A 23647-nucleotide genomic window follows, 5' to 3' on the forward strand; every position below is an offset into this window, starting at 1 on the left:
TAGGAGGTTATCCATTGTTACATGAAACATATTGTTTAGTGATATTTTTGGGTTAATTAAAAAAAAATCATTGTTGTTCTATTTTTGGCTTTAGTTTAGTGATAAGTGTTTGTTGCAGATCTTAATTGGCTTTGACAATGGAATTGGGAAACATATTTCAGGGTCTGATTTCTAGGTTTAATTTCATCTCCAACCCTTTGCTTTCATCTACGTTTGAATTTTTCCATGAAAATACATTTGTAGGCTTGCTATGTAGCAATAGTGATGGAAATCGGTGATGGTTGTTTGTGATGTTGTTTACCGCTAGAGAGTATCGTAGTGGTGAATATGGTGGGGGGGGGGGGGGGGGGGGGGGGGAATATGAAAAAGATGCAGTAGGGGCCAGGGGTACAATGGATGGGAATAAATTATTTTTCTAACTTTAAAAAAACGATAGAAAATATGGAAATTAAATGTAAAAGGCAAAATAATAATAATAATAATAATAATAATAATAATAATAATAATAAGAACTAGTAAAGTATCCCGTGCGTTGCAAAGGTCAGATTTTTTTGCATTTCTTTACCTATAATAACAATGTAGTTACATTTCTATAAACATAAATGCAACATCCTTACAATACTTTTCTCATAATAACAATATACTTACATTTCTTTACATAAAAATAGAAGCTATGCTATAAAGCCATGAAAACAGTTGTAAATTGATGCTATAGGCATCGATGGATTTATACTAATGATCTGAAACAACAAACAAAAGTCACCGATAAAGTTCATTCACCATTTTTTTTTATTTAACCACTCAATGAACTTAGGATCTATAATTGTGATTTCTCCAGTGCCATCTTTCCTGAAACGCCACATAAATCGATGCCTAGAGCGATTTTGTACGATTTAGATCGCATTGAATATTCTTATCTTTTGGTTGAAAAAGCATAATTTAACTCATGGATTGGTCAGATACAATGAGAATGACCTTCATACCCAATAAATTATAACATTGGACTTTCAAATTTTTTTTTTATCAAAATGTAATACTTTCTAATCTTCGCCCAACCATAACAATGAAAAATGATTTATAGATAGATGATGTTGCTATTATTTGATAGATTTTTCTAAATATGGAAGTATAACGCTATCTTTCGGTGGTTTTTAGAAAATAGAATTGCAATGATATAATTACCTATTTTTTATAACAAAATGAGAGTGAAATTCTACACTAAGAGATTTTCAAAAAAAAAAAAATAAATAAATAAATAAATTGTGATATAGTTAGTAGATTTTAAAAAAACAATGTAAGTGCAATGATATATTTGGGATTTTCTTCAAAAAGATGAAAGTGCAATTACATCTATTGTTCACCTAATGCTCTGGATTCCACACCATTTCCAAATGAGAAATCATCAGTCTTCAAACGCTTTGATGTTTTTAATTGTTCATTCTCGGAAATTTCTTCCAACCGTCTGTTTTTTGTTTTTTTTAGCCACAAATATGATCCATAAGTTCTACAATACAAAACAATAAAATAAATAAGAAAATGAGGATAAAAATTAGTGCACCATTAACCATCATTGATTTTAACCAATGTAGACAAATGCTAAAAACCTTGAACCCATTTGATATTGAAACATTTGATGTTTTAGCAAATAAATACAACTGCAATACAAATCAAGAGTGTAATGAAATAACTATTTTAGTTTATGTATAAAGAATTTGATGCGATAATCATAAAAAATAATAATAATAACAATTGTATAAAGCCACTCACCTCGAATGGTCATTCTTCAATATCATTATCATCATAATCCAACAGAGAATCTAGTGAAAGTGAAGATGAACAAATTTGTGATAAAAAGGGTAAAATACATTATTATTGCAATTTGCCTTAATTTTCAATATACTTAATTAATGAAACTTTTTTTTGTAAGAGTTTTCACAGTAGGAGTATTAACAGTTGAATTTTGAACTTGATCTTGACCTTCATTTTGACTTATAATCTATAAATTCATACAAGGAAGGCAAAAAAATGTTAATAATAATAAATCTTTGAAATTAAAAAGAAAAGAAATGAGCTGACCGGCTGGCATATAAGGTTTATTTCCTATAATAAACAGAAAAATGAAATCACATTGGCATTTCTTATATGTAGACCAAAAATTAAAAGGTAAGTTATCAATATATTATAACCATATTGCATTCTTTTTTCATTTAATCTATCATGTTGACTTCTACCACGTGCTAGCAAAAATTAAAGTGTATCATGTAAGATTACATTTACAGGTGGCATGACCTTTCCAATGATAGATATTCATGAGTCATATTTGTTGCCTTGCTTGTCCCCTACATCTGTGCAATACATGTTGTCCCACTTCCTAAATAATATTGCATGTTTTGTTCCATAAAGTGACCTCCCTCTAATTAATCAAAATTTTCTAGCTTCATCGGAATTTGTCTTGGTTATTTACAAAAGCAATTTAGACAATGACAATCACCTTGGGGAACCATTTGAAAAAAAAATAGAAATTTATCCAACGATTTAAGCATCACATTTGTAACAATGAACTACCTTTAAGCGTAAATAGCTGTGGTAAAAGGTGGGTAGGCGACCATCACAACAAATGATCAAATCACCACATTAACCACACATGTAACATGACAATAGTCGTTAACTTCTTATGAAAGTCTCCATAAAGTCCATCATTTTCAATTATAACAGTCATTTTTGTACATCAAATAATTATATATCCACCAAAAACAGTCACCTCTAGAAGAAAACAAATAATGCAACTTAAAAACTTACTGGTAGTGAAGATATAGAGTTACCTGCTTGACCACCATCGTATGATGGTTCCAGTCTCGAATGCTTTTATTTCCTACTCAGTGATCTTACTTTACATGAAGGATCTCAGTTCTCTTTAACATCAACTAACCTCCATATACACCTTATAGATTTCCCTAAAACGAATCTGAATCAAAAGCATATCCACATATTTTCAATTCTTGAGACAAAACAACGGTATCATTCATGATATCTCCTTTGCTATTAGTACTCCAGTTGTAATACAAACTATTATTTATATAGATGAAAAACATTTTTTCTAAATACAACTACATATAACTAATGATAATAATCCCAAAACCAATTAACAACCCACGAAAACCCTAACTTGAAGAAATGGATCCATCTTTACAGAGACAACAAAGAAAAAGAAGAAATGGATCCATCTTTAGAAGAAGAGATTGAATCAAACAAACAAGCAAAGCAGTTAAGGTCAAATATGACATCGTCTCCACCAATCGACCTACTCATTGCCTCAAAGCAAAACGTTACCTTTGAGCATTCGACCGATTGATGTCGACAACTTTGGCAAGAAGGGGAAGGTACAACGAAACTCAGCTGCTTTATTTCTTGGCTATGGAACCAATGTCTTTGCATCAACTGAAAATATGTACAAAACATTATTTATTAGTTATTATTCTTTCCTTACACAAAAATATTTGATTTTACACTGCAAATCATTGAGAAAATAACATGTAGTTCCAGTAGCTAACAATCCAAGGAACTTGGTGACAAGGAAAAGATTTGTAAGGTTGGTTGGATCCAAGAGCCTACAAGAAAAGGAATCAAATCTTCAAGTGGTTAAATGAAGTTTTTTGTACAGAGTTCAACATATGTTTTGGCTGGGACATAGAATGAAAATAATAACTAACCTGTGCATTTTAACTAACACTTCGGGTGCAATTACAATTGTTGTTGGTTTTGTAGATGTTGAAAGTTGCCGATCTTTAACCTTCTGCATCACTCCCTAAAAATCCCGTCCCTATGCCTATGGTTGTTATCATTTGATAAAAAAATTGAAAAACTTGCTTTAAGCATTTTATCGAGCAATTGTTGTGCATCCTAAGAGCTACAATCAAATCTCATATACTCGATTTTGTATCATTCAAAACACTAATCAATCAAACTATAGAAAAAAGAGAAAGAAAAGAAGAAGTCGAGAAGGATGGTGAAAATCGAAAAATCGAAACCTTACCAAATGATCGATTGCACTGTATGAACGGTTTAGATGTATAAATTCATGAGGAAAGTGGTGAATGAACGAAACATATGGAAGCAAAGAACAAACATGAAGTCAGTGGTGTGGTAGAGTGGAAACATCTACGCTGTCGGAACAACTCGATCGAGCAACAACTATGTAGAAGGGGGAGGTGAGACATCGTGAAACGAAAATAGAAAAAAGCTGAAGAAAAACGAACCTGTAGTCGTAGGGTGCGAAGGTAGGTGGAAGGAAGAACCTGTAACTGTAGGGTGCGAAGGTCACCGGTCAAAGGTTTCACATGGGGGCCGACGGCACACGGTGGAGAGCGGATATCTACATCCCATATGCTTCAATAAAACCCCAAAATTGAACGATTTATTCATCTCTTTAAACTCAATTTGGTGGAGCACTGATTCTTGTTTGATGGATGTGGTGATGAACATTATCCAAGAAAAGAGGAAAAAGAACGGAAGGTTTGTTATCCGAGGAAAGAGGAAAAAGAACAGATGGTTTGGATAAGGAATAGTGGTAGGAGGAAACTGGAAGAATCAATTACGTACGGCAGTATGACGCTGTCTAGGGCAATGGATGGAACCATGCAGAAAACAAGAGAAAGAGAAAGAAAGAGATATTATTAGAGAAGGAAGGTAAGGCGGTGGAGAAAATCGAGAAACCTCTGAGAATGTTGATAAGTCCATAAAATGCCCATGAACTCAAAATTGCAACCAAACACATAAACAGGGGCCATTTTTGCCAACATATTAGGAACTTTACTGTTTCTTTTCTTCATAACTTTAATATATAACTAGATTGGTAACCCCCACTTCGCCGGGGGGGGGGGGGGCAGAGGGACCAGATGTGCTCCAATGAACTGAAATCTTTTACAATATTGTGAAGCAGGCATTTTTGGCAGTTCATCGTCTTTTTCAGTTGCTGATGATACGGTGTCATGTAGAGTTGACCATGCCAGAAAAATAAAACGCAAATGAAGATAGAGATTTTCATATTCAAATTTTGTAAATAAACATCAAACAAACTCAATAGATTGAAAAATGAAAATATGATTATTCTTTGGAGCAATTAGTCGAACAGTTTACAAACCAAAATCAGAGGAATCAAAAATCTCGGCTGTGTCTGCTCATTTATCCAAAACTTCAAAACGGAACCAAATAGCTACTGACATTTACCGCGTGCTTTGCATACTACATGAGCACCTCCTGTCGTGGACCAAGCTCATAATTCCCATAATAAAGATGATACCTGAATAAAATAGATAGTCAACATACAGAGTAGATAAAGAAACAGAGGAAATTGAGTCTTCAATAAGAATCCGTCAAGAAAAAAAATCTCGAATTCCCAAACGTCTCTATCACCTACTTCAGAGACGTCACCGCATAAAAAACAAACGGAGGTAGCTTTGGTGGTGTAGGCAACATGCGACAGAGGTGAAAGAGGATTAAAGGGTCTTCTGTAATCTGCAAAAAAAAAAAAAAAAAAAAAAAAAAAAAAAAAACCTCACATTAGGTTTATTTCATATATTTACACAATTAAAATAAAAAATACATTCTTAAATAGCTTCATTGTTTTAATTCCTCAACAGTAGTTTGCAAGACGTCCAACTGCAGCATCAGTCGATCTATTTTTCATATCAATTGAACTTTCCACAATGATTTATCAGTCAATTTGCTGACGAATTTCAAAAAAACAAATAAAAAACAATGCCTTTAAACATTAAAAATTACAAAAGAAAGCACAAAAGAAAACTCACACGAAGCAGGTGATTGTTTCTTTAACCAACGAAATCCCGGGAGCATACAAACCCATCATTTCTTGTGGGTGGACCATCTTTCATACTTTGACTGCCTCTAGGTAATCCAACAACCCCATAATTTTGTCAAGCTCCTAAGACCTGTTGCTGCTGTGATGCCAAATAAAATTGATTTTGGTTTTGCATATTGGACCTTCATACCTGCAAACCCATAGCGGGGCATAAAATGTCAATTCCCTGAAAACCATGTTGATACCAATTATCAAATTGACCCTTCAAACTAAATAATAACATAAATTCAAGAAAGAAAAAGGCATGATAACTTACAGGGGCCAACCCTTTAATGGAAGACTTGTAAAACGTTTATTAAACCTTGAATGGATGGAAATGAAACATAAATGAAAATTCACCCAAAATAAAAAAGTAAAATCAAAGAAATATGTCTTACACACACCACCAATTCTACACATTGACTGTAAAATTATATGTCCATAAATTGATGAATGATCTGTAAGAAAGGATTTATGTGTATTACCCAAGTAAACTTGTTGTTTGATTTCCTAGTATTTGTAGAAGCTTATGAGCCAAACATGGAAGAGAGAGAATACGAAAAACATAAAAATGTGATTTTATAGAATGTTGGGAATATATTGTATTTAATTGAGGTCTTCCTTCAATTTGCTACAAAGTACAAGATACTTGATGGAACCTGATGCAAGAAACTCACCAAAAAGATGGAATTCCAAGGCAGTGCAGTAGGGTCGGTGTCCATTAAGTGTTCAAAACACTGCATTTGAAGAAAAAGTATTAGGCATCGAGAAAAAAAGTACTACAAACTTGAGATGATTACATTAAAAGTCATAAATACCCTTTGTCTCTTCTATCTCTCAATGCTTCACCAGGCCAGAGGATGTTCGCGTTGCGGGGGTTGCAAGGTATTCGTTTGTAAACTATGTTGTTGATGTTACATACATGAAAACAACAACATGCTTTAACCGGAACAAAGCCCATAAATCGGTGTACGTTTACCACAATCACAATCTTTAAACCTCTAAGTTGTCTTCCATCATAATAACAGGATACACCGGGATGAAAGTTTTTTTCTTACTATTTTCATTTCCATATGCGACAATTTGTACTTCCAGTTACCGCAACTGAGCGTGGTTAAAGAAATCTGCAAAAGAAGCCGACAAATTCAATGTAGAACACAGGAAATAGCAATGTACTTTCAATATTTTGTTTAGTATAGCATCCTACTTCTAGTTCTTCCTATAACGCCATTGTATTTAAAAAAAAATCCGGCTAACATGTTGAATTTCCATCATGCTTACTGTCGCAAAATGAGATTGAATATGCTTATCTTTACACTACAAAGTAATTGCAAATTGATCTCAAATAGGATGATAATAAAAGTCAAAAAGTTCAACCTGATTAACAATCTGATGAACATAAATTAGTTGGTATGTTATGGTCTTCCAACGGTCCCACTATCATCATTTACAACATTGTTCAAGCCTTCGACATCAATCTTGTGAAAACTGCAAGAACATGAAAATCATGAAATGATTATACATTTTATTAGGATCATATGGAATCAATTTAAAAACGAAATTGAACAAACCCCAAATCCATAAATTAAAGCAAGAATAGGAAATTTCACCCATTTATTACCATAAAAACATGCATAAATTGGTCAATCTTTAAACCATTTATAATGGAAACTGAAAACTGCAATATAAATACAAAAGTATAAAAGTCAGAGTTCAAATACCTTTCTAAAAACTTACTACTAAATTCAACATCTCTTCTTCCTAAAAACCTTTGTGGGTCAGTTTAAAGTAGATAAAACATTTAACCGAACGCACCTTAGTCAAACACAAATACACAAAAGGGGTTTCCAAGAGTTGAACCACCAGAAATAGGAACAATACAAATAAAAATTTCAAAGATTCGATTTTTTTGTTCTAAATGTTTCCAAAAATACCCTTCAAGCCATAAAATAAAACTTACATCGACAGGGCCTTCAATCCTCATGAAGGGTATACCGACTTGCATTACTAAGGCAAATAAACGGTGTAGAAAAGAAAAGTTGTATAACAAATAGCATTCAAAAGTGCATCAGTATATGGAAGCAAGCAAATATTATGGTTCTTCTATCCATTTTCATCCATTTGGTTTAAATCTGAATATGGTGAATACAGTTAAAATTAATCATGAAACACCAACAGTTACCTCAACCAAAAACAAAGGAAACCCCCAAATAATGGGAAGACATAAGAAGTAGCAAAGCCTACAAACAGAGGAAGAAAACATACGAAGAAATGGTCAGATAATAGTAATAAACGAAAATAGGGCTCATCCTTTTACCTGGACCGTCTAGGGTCAATGAAAAGTAGGGAATCGTAGAACTGGAACTCGAAATAACAGTATTAGGTGCATCACGATTGAATTGATACATGATGCTAGTGGACGACTTTTCTGGAAAACGTGACAAAAGCGAGAACAAATTTCAGTTGGCGGTGATGGATATCTCAAAGGGGAGATAAGACGGTGGAGAAGGACCAACTACCAAGACGAATGCCCTTAGAAAGCAAACTGGGGTGTCAGTGACGGAGAGAGAGACGATCGCTTCTTTTGAAACTGGAAGGATTGATTGGAGCGGCAGTGTGGAGAAAGGTAAAATAAGAGGTGGGAAACAGAGCCAAAAAAAACATTGACACAGATCCTAATCGGATTGGATTACACGGGCGGGAAGTACAGATAGAAGTTACGTCTGCATCTCCAATTTAAAAAATGACTAAAAGACCCCTAAAAAAGAAGGAAATAAAAAGACAAGAAGAAATAAAGTGACAACATATAGGGGTTGCAGGGGCAAATTGTATTTTAACAAAAGAAGTAGGCCAAATCTAATAACAAAAAACCAAAAGATTAAGGGCTGAAATTGACAAAAACATGGTTGTTATTGTTACAATTCTTCACAATCTTAACATATATATATATATATATATATATATATATATATATATATATATATATATATATATATATATATATATATATATATATAATAATATTATTATTATTATTATTGTTATTATTATTATTTTACTAAATCCTCGACCAAACTAAACGAAATGGACCAAATCTACTATTTTTCTTAAATGTTTTGATTTTAGTTATGTGAGAAACCATAATTGATGGTTTTTGTAATTTTGTCAAAATAAAATACAACGGTATAGATGAAAGTTTGCATTCAATTTGTGTGTGTTGTGGCCCCTACATGGGTTGTCAAGATAAGTTTTTTAGGACCGATTCCATATAAGGAGTATTTGAAGAAAACCATAGTTAGAAGGGGATAGAATGATATCTAATAAGAGTTGATATCAAGATGAAAGGGAAAGAGAACAAGGGACATTCTTAGCTTAGAAGAATTCCCACTTGGACCGATAGTGAGAACCCGATCTCCATAAGATAATTGGTAAGGTTCGACTTGATCAGAATTCAAAGTGGATCGCAACTCAAGCACAACTAGAGTTCACTCACCCACATGCCCGATTCTTGATGTGATGATGGTAGTATCATCAATATTTGATAATTTTATTATCATCTGATTGTTTTCTAATATGATTATTCAGATTGCAAAGTAGAAGATGCTTTAAAACATTACGTATATATAATAGGGAATGTATAATTTACAATTGATTAGATTCTAATTAAACTTAAGAAGAAGTCGCTTTTCTTTATAAAAACGTTAAAAAAAATTATTGCATGTGTTTAGAAAATGGGGAAGATTTTTTTAAAAGTTTAGACAAAATTCGTTAAAATAAATTTGTAGAGGATGAATGTGTCAAAAAGCTCACTGTTACATGCTTTACAACTGGACATGCATAAAAACAAATTATAAAAATGTTAAAAAAAATATCGTATTAATTAAAAAAAATACATAAAAGTAATGTCTAAAAAAATTAACAAAATTCCGTAAAATCAAATTCTTCAAAAACGATATCTTCAAATATGATGTAAAACATTATTTTATAAAACATATAAAGCAAAGTTGTTCAAATGTTGTAAAATAAAATAAAATGGGTTTGAATCTCCGCGCGATGCTGTAGAAACCCGCTATGTTGAAAAACGCGATGTCATATAGAAAACTATAAAGGAATTATGTAAGCGATGAAAGCATAACTTTAGTGTGCGGGGTTAACTCCTTTGCAATTCAAGTATAGATTGTAACTTATAAATATCAACAATCCACACATATTACAGTGATGATTATATTATATCAAGTAGTTCATAAAAGTATCAAAATAAAGTTTCGATCCAAAAACTAATGCATGAAGGAGATGAACAAAAAATAAAACTTGAAAATGTATCTTAAGGAATTAATAAAAAAAGGCTATAAAAAAAACTATATAAAAGACCAAAAGTATAACTTTAAAATATTGTAAAGGACTTAAATCGTAACTTATAAAATACCAATAATTTAATAATTATTTTTAAATTATGATGATTAAAAGTGCAAGATCAAAATTATTTGAAGATAAAAAATATAAATATAAAAATTTACTATTGTCCATATTAAATCTCGTTTATTTAAAATCTTTGTATTATATGTTATTTATAATGACTTGATCTGAATTTAGTAACTTATGATCTGAAAATAGAAAAGGAAATGGAGAGTAGATTTACTTCATAAACTCAATTTAGAGGGTTATTTAATAAATTAGGTTATAACTTATTAGCTTATTGTACTTGAAAATTATAATAAATAGTTTTTGTAAAAATATTTGTGATAAGAATAAGTAATAAGTAAGAGGATACTTATTGAAATCAGTTTATTTAGTTTATTCCAACTTGATTTTAAGAATTCCTATCGAAACATTTAAATTTAGCTTAATTATTGTGTTTAAATTTAGCTTAATTATCGTGGTGAAAATAAACGTAAAGATGAACAATAAAGGGAATCGTAGTTGAGGTCAAGATTTTGGATTTTCTTTGCCGAGAAGACTTGGGTGTGTTTTAAATGGTGCGAGTTTTTTTTTAACTGCATGCAAAGAATATAATAAGATTAATGTAGAAAATTTATTTTGTAAAATATCTAAGTTTTAAATTACATAAAACAAAATTATTCAAATTTGTAAAACAAAATTATTCAAGATCCTGGGTTTTCTCAATGAAGGAAATCTATTTCGGACATCAAGTCCAGGTTAAAAAATATATGGCAAACCACTAACCTTCAATAAGAAATTCATAAAAATTGATACAAAATATTTATAAAGAACACATAATGAGTTAATGCTAGGGCTTATACAATTCCAAACCGTAAGGATTATAGGATAAATATGTTGTAGCAAAATAGTATTTCCTTGAAACTAATCTAAAACTAGGGTATGTAGGGACCGGGTTATTGATGTGAGATGGGTCGACACTTGGGTTTGGTATTCCATAATTTTGATAATTTATTAATAATTAGATTTTGAGTAAAGTAGAAATCCAAGTATATCATTACGATGACACTATTTCATTTGATATACGATATGGCCTTATTTCATTTTTGGTTAAAGTTTAAATCTTGTTTTCTATAAGGCTATTTTGAGTGGTCGCATAAGACCCTCCATAAGAAAATGTGACAACCCAAGTCACTAGTAAACACCATTTGGTGATGTTAGTGTTGGTGATGATGTGGCCATCTTGACCCGTTAAGCACTCCGTATGACCTAATTAAGGCTGGGTGTGAGCAACAAGTCAACAAACCTAACTGCTTATCACTTTTGCAATGTAAAAGTGTCATCAAATTGTCGATAAAGCAAATATTATATAGTTATGAAGATATATTAGTTATGAAGAGAAGGTGTTGCTATAGCCAAAAGTGGAGTCTTCTTACGAATAGCAAGGCCAGGTCGTTCATTCATATCTAGATCCTCTTCCTTCCCATTGGGTAACTCCCAGTCAAACTTTAACAAAAGATTGGCCAACACATTCTCATTTGTAGCCATTGCAAATGCAATCCCAGGACAACCCCTCCTTCCAGCCCCAAATGGGATCAAATCAAAGTCAAGACCTTTGTAATCAATTGAACACTCAAAAAATCTCTCAGGTTTAAACACATCGGGTTCATCCCACACGTTAGGGTCTCTTGCAATGGCCCATGCGTTAATGATAACACTAGTTCCTTTCATAACATCGTAGCCCATGATTTTGACATCTTGGCTGGCAACACGAGGAACTAAGGTTGGGATTGGAGGATGAAGACGAAGAGTTTCTTTAAACACGGCTTTTAAGTATTTCATGTTGTCGATATCATCCTGGTTTATGTGTGATTTGCCTTTAAGAATCATCCTTACTTCATCCTGAAGTTTCTTGAGAATCTTTGGGTGTTTTAGAAGTTCTGTAAATGTCCATTCTAGTACTGTTGCTGTTGGATCTGTTCCAGCCGTATATGCATCCTAAGATATAGCAAAGCTTTGTTACCATTAATTAAATGTAACATATTCATTCTGTATATATATTAACTGCTTATGTTTTATTATTTTTGAATGAACATTACTATATATCTTGCTACATGGAGGCCTCTTCATAAAGGCCAAATCCATGAGATGCAAGAATTATAAAATATACAACAACTATACCCATCTAAATAAATTATTGAAGGATTTTTCAGATCTTGTTGCCACTCATTATACACCGACTCGTAAGGACAAGCTAGTTTTGTGTGAATTTATTGTATGTGGACTAAATTGGCTTAACTTTTTTGTAACTTTTTAATGTTATACCATTTTTAGATCAATAATCAATATATTGAACACAACTTCGTTTTACCACGTAGATTTTTTCTCTAAATTGAATTGAAAAAGTAAACCATTTTGACTAACCGATTAATTATTTTAATCATTTATAGACAAAATTTCTGGATGTGCCCACTATTGCACGTTTTAATACGAACGTTTTAGATTAGAGTCATGCCCGATTTTCTTACTGAAGAAGGGCCACCGGGGTAACTTGATTTACTTAATCTGTCTTTTTTGTAAACAACAAATATCATAAATCAAGATGTTCAAGTCAAGATAGAGGAAAGAGAGTTACCAAGAGGAGTGCTTTAATTGAAAGTCTGTCAAGACTAGCGTCTATCCTATCATCCTTCTGAATCTTAAGCAGTATATCAACGAAGTCTTCACCACCACCACCACCAGCTGCCGACTGTTTCTTCAGCCGCTCCTCCAAGACACCCTCCAAGAACTCATCCACCTCTCTCGCCACCCTCTCGACTTTAGCATTCAGCCCTCTCAATCGATCCACCCATGCAAGTTGAGGAACAAAATCCTCCAAACTAAGACCACCCAACAACTCGAAAAACTCGCTCAGCATATTCTTAAACTTCCTCCCACTCTCCCCCTCGCTATACTTCCTTCCAAACGTCAACCTACACACCACATCATTCGTAAGCGTCACAAACAAATCACTCAAATCAACCACCTGGTTACAAGATTTCATGATTTTTTGAACAACAAAGGCGATCTCTTCATCCCTCACTTCACCGCTAGATTCCACCCTTTTGTTGCTCAAGAGATGGAGAACCATTATGCCCTTGACTTGCCTCCAATACTCACCATAAGGTGCCACCGAGACTTCTTTCAGATCGTAGAGCAGTTTCCGCCACATTTTCAGTTCCGGTCTGTTGGCAAATAGGAGATCTTGGGTTTTCATTATCTCCGAGGCTGCTTGGGCTGATGAAACCACCAAGGTTGGGATGCAGCCCATGTGGATGAGCATGAGTGGACCACCGTGGAGTTGGGATAACGAATGGAGGGAGCGGTGGAGGAGTGGGCTGAGCTGGTGGAGGTTACCGATCACCGGCAGTTTTGGTGGTGAAGGTGGTAGGTTTTTCTTGGTTGAAGATCGACTAAAGTAGTAGAGTTTGATGAAAAAGAACACTAGGATTATCAAGGAGGAAACATATACCAAAGAATTCATTGTTTCGTTTTTGGTGAAACTCAACAAGAGAAAATGTAGCGGTTTGGGGGCCTTCGATTGTTTTTTCTATGAGTCTATTTATATTTTAACTTATATTTTTATGCTTTTTAAATAATAATACACAATAATAGAAAACTTTTTTCTAACACATCAAAAAGAAGGTCAACAATGAATTGAAATACTTTAAAAAAATTTTTTTAAAACCAACGACAATTCATGCTTTGGATGGAAAAACTAAAGAAAAAAAATTTTAAGTTTTATTTTTTAATGGTGTTTTATTTTGAACATATTTTTTAATTTTAAAAAAATAAAATAATTTTAAACCAAGTACACTTATTTATCATTTACATGTTTTATTTTACACATAAAGCAAATATAAAAAAAAAAATGGTAAGGATATAAAATCAAAATTTTAATTTAGAAGGATGTAATATGTAACGTTAAAAGAAAAACAGATATAAAAACAATTTGCAATCAATTTGTTAATGTTGTTACCACGAGGCGGCTTTTATTAGGATGAGTTTTAGGACCCATTTAATCCACTTGATATAAATTGAAGCTTATCAATTAAGATATTTCTTGTACCAATTCCTTTTTTTTTTTTTTTTTTTGACCTTTTGAAATTTAATGCTTTTAGGGTCTTATAAGGTTACGAGGGAGATGTTACTTAACCCATTCAATAAGTGTTAGATCAATAAACTTTCACATTAACTCCACTATACACTCGTCATAAAAACCACTAGAATTTCAAAATAATTACCACTTTATAATATTTATCCTTTTTATTTATATTTTTTTCACATTAAAGTAAATAAAAAACATAATTTAAAACATAAATAAATATTTTACATTAATTAAAAAAACAAATTTAAATCTTAAATTACTTAAAAATGCGTAAAAAGTTAAAACTTAAATTACTAAAAAAACATAGAAAATACTAAATAAAACATTATATTACTTAGAAAACTTAAAAATTTAAAACCTAAAAAAACATAAAAAAAAAAATATAGAAATACTAAAAAGTTATCCTTTTTATTGAAAATATGTGTTTGTTTATATATAAAAAATATGTAAAATGTATGTATATATATAGAAATATTAATTTTAGTTTGAAAGATTTTTTTATTCATTTCCAGTACTTTCAAACAGTAAAAAAAACTCTTGCATGTCCATTGGTCGTCTCCGTGCGTCTTAGAAATTACTTCACAACCAAGCGATTGGACACTGAAGCGGTGTTCACGCGTGACTTGGCTGTCCACTTCAACTCTAACGCGTCTTTTTAACACTCACTCCAGATAACCTTATAATTAATACTAAAGAGTAAATTTCACTAATCCTTATTATATGGTATGGATCGGGTGAAAATGTTAGTTTTAGATCCGTGAGTAGGGATCAGGTAAAGAGGAAAATTTTAGATACGAGAGTTTAGATCGTGTCGTTGTGAGGATCGATGGAGTGGGATAAGAGTTGCCTATATATGGTGAAAATGTACAAGTTTGAATGTTCTATATTTATAAATATATGATATAACATTGTGGGATGAAAACCCTATATGCTCACCAGGCTCCCAAGCCTGACCCACTCAGTTTTCTTTATATCACAAGTATCGATACGAAGACATATTTCACAGAGAGATTTAAAGGAGATATAAATCAGTAGTGTAAATAAATGTAAGTTCTGTTTATGCTTATGTGTCTGTATCGGAACATGACATCCCGAGATTTTGTTATATAATGAAAATACATTTCTTTAAAGGAATGATTTGATAAATTCTTATCATATTTTGTTTTGTGAACAAATTCCGCAACTGTTTTCTTTAAAAGATTACTCTGATTTTAAAAACAAAGCATAAACAAATCGGTCTTTTCTGGCCATGAAATTGGGGATGTCACATCAGTCTTCATCGATCGAGCCTCGGTAATCCTAGCAGCATGTGCAAATCCCTACGCTGACCCCTGATGCAACCGTGGACACTCGGCCTTCCGATGGGCAGTCTGGTTGCAATGAAAGCAAACCATAAATCCCTTGGGGCAATCCTTGGCCATATGCCCCTCCTTGCCACATTTGTAGCAAGCACCCGATCGACAAGCTCCATCATGACCCTTGCCACACTTCCGACGAGTGTGGCCCTTCTGGCCTCCAGTACTCGAATCAGCAGGCTAGGCCCACTTGGCTGCCGACTGAGACTAAGCTGACCGCCGATCCATCCTTTGGGACTCGGCCTCCTCCCTGGCTTGAGTCTCCAACTCGATCTCCCGCTTCCGGGCATTTGCCTGAAGCTCATCAAATGTACGGTACGTCGAGTTCGACAAGAACTCTCGAATGTCCCTCCACAAAATGCCCAAATACCGGCTCATCTGTGCCTGCTCAGTAGACACCTGCTTAGGGCAGAACATCGCCCTCTCATGAAACTTCTGGGTAACCACAGTAACCGAATCATTACCCTGCTTGAGGGTCAAGAACTCTTGAACCAACCGTTCCCTCTCCACCGGGGGAACATTCTCGTCCCTGAACATGGCGGTGAACCTCTCCCAGGTCACCTCAGAAATCTCTGCCAGAGTGAAGCTTGCTGTCACGAACTTCCACCAATCCTTCGCTCCCAAGCGAAGCTGGTTCAAAGCGAACTGCACCCTCAAGTGTTCTGGACAAGAACACGTATAGAAACATCCCTCAATGTCAGAGATCCACCTCATCGCCGCAATCGAGTCCTGCGTCCCATCGAACTCTAGTGGCTTGATGTTGCTGAACTCCAGAAACAACAACTAGTCACCTCCCTGAGGTCTGGCAGCAGCAATAGCTGTAGTAGCTGCAACAGCTATAGCCTCAGTCACTGATGCATACCGCTCATCAAAGATCTCAATCAGTATGGTCTTGATGTCCCCAAACATCTCTAGAATCTTAGCCCAGATAGCAACAGCCACCTCCTCATGAATCAATTGACGGATCTCCTCGTCACTAACCCCACTGCTCTCAGGTGTGTGTCGTGTCCCAACCATGATGCCTCTGAAATACAACATAAAAATATCAGAGACTCGATCGAGCATACTCGCACTCGATAACGCAACCCCACTCATCGTCTAATACCCAAAGGATTCTTACTTAAGCTGCTCACTGATCTGGTGTCTTTAGTAGTACGTGCCCAATACTACTGACCACACCGTATCAGTATTCACCCCAAGTCCTCCTCCTTGGATCCCGGATCGCAAGTACTCTATTCTCATTATGCATTGGCTACTTACTCGCTCTCAAGGCATCTCATAGCAGCAGAATTCTCTTAGGCTAAGGCATCACAAATCAACCCACTCTAGTCCTAATATGAATACCTAGCCTACTCTAGTATGCATAACATAACATAGCATATCTCATAACACATAATGTAAGGGTATTTTGGGGATTCACCGTTCGGGCGCTTGCTGACCGTACACACTGCTCTCAGTACTAGAAAAACAGCCTTTTACGATGCGTAATCAATGACACGCGCTAATAGAAGATACGCATTTGTGCGTGCCGTAAAAATCGATGTCAATTTTCCAAAATTTGAAGGATAGAGGACACGCATTTGTGCGTGCCCTACAATTAGTGTCAAATAAAAAAAATTAAAAACACGGAGGGCGCTTATTTTAAGTGTGTGTCGTCTACAAATGTCGCTTTATATTTTTTTTTTAACTAAACGCGTGTTTTTAAAGAGGGATCTAAAATTCTAAAATTTTGAATACCCCGCTTCTCACTCTGATCCTATGGGTCGCCTTATCTCTCGCACAGAGCCATTCTCTCCCTCCTCTCTTTCTCTCTCTCTCTCTCTCTCTCTCTCTCTCTCTCTCCCTCTCCCTCTCTCTCTAACCCTAGACACAACTATTGGAATAGTGTCTAAGGCTGCAACTATAATAGGCAAGTATTTGATCCGGTTGTGCATGGTCCTTTTGGGTTGCCTTCACCATAGCAACTTGATGGATGATTTGTTAAAAAGAGAGTAAATATTATAAGGAATAATATATGGTTATTTGATTAATATAAGTCATAAATTAATTGGAATTAATTTGTTGACTTAAAGAGATTAATTAAATAAGAGGGTATAAACTGTCAATTGTTTGATATTTACACTTTAGACTATAAATCCTTATCCTAGATAGGATGGACGATTTCTAGGGCTTGGATAAGCCAAAATCGTCCATAGGGTTATCAAGGAAAGGATATGGATCAACTTAAAGTCTAAGTTATCCAATTAGGGTTAAAACTGTAATCCTTAAGGAGTCTACAAGTATAAATAGACCCTAGGGGTGAGGGAATTCGAGACACCATCTAAAGTAGAGATACTCTGGCCGAATTCCTCCCCTCTCCTCTCTCCTAAATCATCTTGCTTGCTATTGGTGTTTGTAAGCCATTAGAGGAGTGACATTTGTGACTCTAGAAGCTCCAAGACAACAAGATCAACAAGGAATCCAAAGGTATGATTCTAGATCTATTTCAATGTTGTTATTTAACCTAATTAGCCATTAGAAGTCTTGGATTCAAAGCATGTTTAATTAGAAAGCCTAGATCCAAGCATTAGGGTTTTGCATGCGCACATAGGAAAGTTCTTATGGCTAAAACCCATCAGTGGTATCAGAGCCTAGCTTGGTTTTCTTTAAATTGTTGCTTGATTAACTGAAACAAACCTGCAAAATTCGATTTTTAGGTTTTTGGGTCACTGACTCGGCGAGTCCCAAGGTGGACTCGGCGAGTAGGCCTGACTCGGCGAGTCCCCTTGAGCACTCGGCGAGTCCAAGCGTCAGGAATGGCCAGATTCGGGATTTTTTTCATAATTATCTTATGGAAACTTACCTTAATCATAATAGATCAATCTAAATCCGATTTTTTGATATATATGACTATTATCTTGATCTAATTAAAGATATTTATCATCTAATAAAATATTTAATTTCCTTATATGATAATTGATTAATTATTTTGATAATTATCTTAAAAGAAATCTTGGATAAATCAAATAAAGATAATTAGGATATTAATTGTTAATTGGAATTATTTGTTATTTGATCCTCCATGTTTTAAATGTTTAAAACCTACCCTAAAGTTTTGAAATTTATATTTGTAATTAAAAGTTTTAATTTAGACAACTTAAATTTCAAACCCTAGATTTTAAAAAGTTTTAAAATACAGCCCTATACTAATATGATATTACTAGAATAATATATATATATATGTATAACTAAATGCTAGTCTTACCGTTAGTAGGCCTCATTCACAAAGCCGATCTATAAGGTGGGTATAAGGTTGCGGCCTATAAAATGGCGCTTAATGGGTGTACACTCACACCCACCGCTTGCTTGATTGGTGGAGGGTCGTTAGCCGAACGGGTAGGATAGGGCAACCTCATCCTCTCATTAAAAGTATAATAAGAAATATAAAGTAACTACACACATTTTAAAAAATTTCCCAATTCTAGTTACTTTAGGAAAAGTGAATTGATGTAATCCCATGAAATTACACTTTGCACCTTGCTAAGAAGTTAGTGGAGCGTGTATGGTTTACCGGCACACTAATTGGTTCTAAGCGAAGGTGGCAAGGGGTGATTCATTGTTTATCATAGTTCGATGGAGCGTGTGTGGTTTACCGGCACATCGAATAGGTGATCGTTACAATGAAGGCACCATGTGAATTTGCATGGTAATTCACACCCGCTTTGTGATCCTCGGCATCCCAGTCACAAACGAGAGGGGCATATCAAGATTTAAACATGTCATTGAATAGTTTCAATGAATCTCATCCAAACCTAGGAATTCTTAAAAAACACTTATGACTAATAGTTTAAGTTTTGTAATGGAGAATTAGTGAATCGTTATTCACTTACCTTCAATTTATTTGGATGTTAGATTACGGCATCCCTTTTCTAGTATGTAAATGTTATTGTTGGATCCTAGCCCTAATTTTTCTTATTGGGTGATAATTAGGGATTCTTATTCTAATCTATCTTTGTCCTTTTGAAGATGTCGAACGCAAACAACGCTGCTGCTAGTTCTTTCACGTTGATGAGCCTTTGCCAAAAGGTCACCTTCGATGGAACGAACTTTAGCGAATGGATAAGATACATTCGCACCATTGCTCGCTATGAGGATAAGGAGTATGTCCTCGATGAGAAGCTTGAGAAAATCAACCCCGAAGTTGCTACTCCGGCCGAAATCACCGCCTTTGAAACTCATGAGCGAGATGCAACGAAGGTACATTGCATCATGATCGCCACCATGAACTCTGAATTCCAAAAGTCCTACGAGGACATGTACCCGTACGAAATGCATCAAGACTTATTGGAAAGGTACCACCAAAACGCGAGACAAGAGCGTTATGAGATTTTCACTAACATGATCTCCGCTAAGATGGGTCATGGAGAATCTCTTACCGTGCACCTGCGAAAGATGCAAAGGTACGTCGACCGCCTTCGCAAGTTAAATGTTGACTTCGGTGAAGACTTGGCGATCAATATGGTGCTTCACTCTTTGCCTCCGATGTACAACCAATTTAGGATGACCTACCACATGAACAAAGAAGAGGTCACCCTAAGCAAACTCCAAGGTCTCTTGAGGGTCACTAAGAGCAACTTCAAGGACAAGTCTGTTGCACCTACTCCCAATCTGTCCGCTGCTCCTGTCTTGGCTATTGGTCAAGGGAAGGGAAAGAAGAGGAAAGCTTCATCGAATAACTATTGCAAGGTGAAAGCCCGAGATGGTGCCTCTTCTAGTGGGACCAAAGTTGATCCCACTAAACCCTGCTCCAACCCAAAGGAGGCAGAGTGCCACCACTGCCACAAGATAGGACATTGGAAGAGAAGTTGCCCGGATTACCTGCAAGCGATCAAAGAAGGAAAGATCAAGCCATCTTTCGCAGGTATATACACAATCAAATCTAACGGTTCTAATCATGCTATTTCTTGGGTTCTTGATACCGGTTGTGGTTATCACATTTGTTATAATGTGCAGGGACTAAGAAGAAGTAGGGATGTGGAGCAAGGAAGGATCAATCTAATCATGGGGAACAGAAGATCGTCGCCTGTTACCAAGATTGGAGTGTATTCTTTAGTGCTTAGGAATAATTTGTGTTTAGATTTGAACAATTGTTGCTATTCGCCAGAAATGGCTAGAAACATCATTTCATTTCATGGTTTATATAGACAAGGATTTAGATTTTCTTTTAATAATGAGAATGGTTCTATTATGGCTTATCTAAATAGTGTCTTTTACTTTGAAGCTATACAATGTAATGGAATATATGAAACTGTTATGATTGTTGATAACTTAGGAAATGATGTTTTGAATATTGATTCTTCCACTAGTATGGATAAATCATCCTTGTGGCATTGCCGTCTTGGACATGTCAACAAGAAACGCATAGCCCAACTCCAAAAGGATGGAGTTTTGGAGTCATTCGACCTTAGGGAAGATGATACATGCGAGTCTTGTTTACTTGGAAAGATGACTAAGTCACCCTTCACGAGTACTTGTGAAAGGGGTGAGGGGCTATTGGACCTAATACATACCGATGTATGTGGACCCTTTAGATCAACCACGAAGGATGGGAACCGATTCTATGTGACTTTTACCGATGACTATAGTAGATATGGGTATATCTACTTAATCAAGCAAAAGTTAGACACCTTTGAAAAGTTCAAAGAGTTCAAGAATGAAGTGGAGAATCAATTGGGCAGGAAAATCAAGATGCTTCGATCCGATCGAGGAGGAGAGTACCTAAGTCTTGAATTCCACAATTATCTCAAGGAGTGTGGAATAGTTTCGCAATTGACGCCTCCTAGGACACCGCAGTTGAATGGTGTGGCAGAAAGGCGTAATCGAACCTTATTGGATATGGTTCGCTCTATGATGAGTCGTGCTTCACTACCTATCTTCTTTTGGGGGTATGCCTTAGAGACTGCCGCCCATATCCTTAACCGAGTCCCTACTAAGAAGGTTGCCAAAACACCTCACGAGATGTGGACAGGGAAAGCTCCCTCGTTGGCACATATCAAGGTTTGGGGTTGCAAGGCTTTCGTAAGACGAGATACTCACGACAAGCTTGAACCTCGAAGTGAGCGATGTATTTTCATCGGCTACCCGCAAACTTCCTTTGGATATCTCTTCTATAGACCGAAAGACAATGTTGTCTTTGTTGCGAGGAGAGGAGTTTTCCGAGAGCGAGAACTCATAAGCCAAGGACGCAGTGGGAGGCAAATCGAACTTGAAGAGATTCAAGAGTCGATAGATGAAGGAACCTCTACCGCTGGCATTCAACCCGAGGAGGAAACTCCGGTTGAACCGATTGACGAATCCTTACCTCTCAGACGTTCCGATAGAGTTAGAGTTCATCCCCAGTTTTATGGTTTTCATATTACTACCGAAGGGAACACGTATATTAGTGATGGTAGACTAGTAAATCTTGATGAACCTAATAGCTATAAGGAAGCCATGGCAGGCCCGGAGTCTGCGAAATGGAAAGAGGCAATGGATAGCGAGATCCAATCCATGTACGATAACCAAGTTTGGAATTTGGTTGATTATGTGCCCGAACGTAAGACCGTTGGGTGCAAATGGATCTTCAAAAAGAAGACCGACGTGGATGGGAACGTACACACATATAAAGCGCGATTGGTCGCGAAGGGCTTTACTCAAACTCCCGGAGTTGACTATGATGAGACCTTCTCACCAGTTGCGAAAATTAAATCTATTAGAGTGATGCTAGCAATTGCCGCATTTCATGATTATGAGATTTGGCAAATGGATTTCAAGACTGCTTTCCTTAACGGAAAGTTGGCTGAGGATGTTTACATGGCTCAGCCAGAGGGGTTTGTGGATTCGATGCATCCGAATGGAGTGTGTAAGCTTGAAAAGTCCATTTATGGACTTAAGCAAGCGTCTCGCAGATAGAATCTTTGCTTCGATGAGAAAGTCAAAGAGTTTGGATTTGTACGAAGCGAAGACGAATCTTGTGTATATGTCAAAGCCAGTGGGAGTATAGTAAGCTTTCTCGTTCTATATGTCGATGACATATTACTCATAGGAAACAACATCCCGACTTTGCAGGAAGTCAAGTCCTGGCTCGGGAAGTGTTTCGCTATGAAGGACCTCGGAGAGGCTTCTTACATTTTGGGAATAAGGATAGCAAGAGAAAGAAGTAAGAGACTAATTGGACTTAGTCAGAATACTTACTTAGAGAAGGTACTAAAACGTTTTAGTATGGAAAACTCAAAGAAGGGAGAACTACCGATACAAGGAAATGCCAAGTTGAGTAAGACTCAAAGTCCGAGTACCGAAGCTGAGATAGCAGAAATGAGCCGAGTACCATACGCTTCCGCAGTTGGCTCAATCATGTACGCTATGACTTGTACTCGCCCTGATGTAGCCTTCGCTTTGAGCATGGTTAGCAGATATCAAGGGAATCCTGGCAAAGCACATTAGATTGCGGTGAAAAACATCCTTAAGTACCTTCGGAGGACGAAGGAATGGTTCTTAGTCCTCGGAGGGAGTGATGACTTGAAGGTGCAAGGGTATAGTGACGCCATCTTTCAAACCGACAGGGACAACTACCGTTCGCAGTCGGGCTGGGTCTTTACCCTAAATGGAGGAGCAGTGACATGGAAGAGTTCCAAGCAGGAAACCGTAGCTGATTCAACGTGCGAATCATAGTACATTGCAGCGAGCGAAGCGTCAAAGGAGGCAATATGGCTAAAGAACTTCATAGGTGATCTTGGAGTTGTGCCAGCCATAAAGGAGCCCATGAAGATTTTCTGTGATAACGAAGGTGCGGTTGCCTTGACCAAGGAACCAAGGGATCATGGTAGATCTCGACATATCGACAGAAAATATCACTTCATTAGACATTGTGTA

The 23647-nt window shown here is 35.7% G+C and overlaps 1 protein-coding gene and 2 long non-coding RNA genes across 10 annotated transcripts; all 3 read right to left on the reverse strand.

The window, feature by feature from the left end:
• Window positions 1-632: 632 nt before the first annotated feature.
• Window positions 633-4814, reverse strand: LOC145042497 (uncharacterized). 7 transcript variants are annotated; one of them, XR_013680673.1, is made up of 6 exons: window positions 3711-4814; window positions 3552-3608; window positions 2823-3438; window positions 1768-1817; window positions 1605-1655; window positions 633-1504 (listed from the first exon to the last, which is right to left on the reverse strand). It is a non-coding gene; the product is annotated as an uncharacterized LOC145042497 (long non-coding RNA). The 7 variants fall into 7 exon arrangements; XR_013680672.1 differs by having other exon boundaries at window positions 3532-3608; XR_013680670.1 differs by having other exon boundaries at window positions 2823-2954; window positions 3331-3608.
• A 270-nt stretch (window positions 4815-5084) lies between these two features.
• LOC145038719 (uncharacterized) lies at window positions 5085-7379 on the reverse strand. Of its 2 annotated transcripts, none has more exons than XR_013679514.1 (6): window positions 7235-7379; window positions 6676-6981; window positions 6535-6594; window positions 5808-6008; window positions 5413-5514; window positions 5085-5299 (listed from the first exon to the last, which is right to left on the reverse strand). It is a non-coding gene; the product is annotated as an uncharacterized LOC145038719 (long non-coding RNA). The 2 variants fall into 2 exon arrangements; XR_013679513.1 differs by having other exon boundaries at window positions 5417-5514; window positions 7235-7378.
• A 4173-nt stretch (window positions 7380-11552) lies between these two features.
• Window positions 11553-13847, reverse strand: LOC145042498 (cytochrome P450 736A117-like). The gene is made up of 2 exons (XM_078990940.1): window positions 12891-13847; window positions 11553-12253 (listed from the first exon to the last, which is right to left on the reverse strand). The coding sequence occupies exons 1-2, from the start codon at window positions 13776-13778 to the stop codon at window positions 11642-11644; spliced, it is 1500 nt and encodes a 499-aa protein (XP_078847066.1). The 5' UTR covers window positions 13779-13847; the 3' UTR covers window positions 11553-11641.
• Between the last annotated feature and the right edge of the window lie 9800 nt (window positions 13848-23647).

The sequence above is a fragment of the Lactuca saligna genome, chromosome 4 (genome assembly GCF_052625555.1).
Source record: "Lactuca saligna cultivar CGN05327 chromosome 4, ASM5262555v1, whole genome shotgun sequence".
Classification (NCBI taxonomy): Eukaryota; Viridiplantae; Streptophyta; class Magnoliopsida; order Asterales; family Asteraceae; genus Lactuca; species Lactuca saligna.

Bases quoted from the DNA above. Each gene is read 5' to 3' on its own strand.
- LOC145042498 (XM_078990940.1), bottom strand. From the start codon at position 13,778: ATGAATTCTTTGGTATATGTTTCCTCCTTGATAATCCTAGTGTTCTTT. The intron at 12,254-12,890 runs GTAACTCTCTTT...GCTATATCTTAG, and splicing joins CAATTAAAGCACTCCTCTTG to GATGCATATACGGCTGGAAC.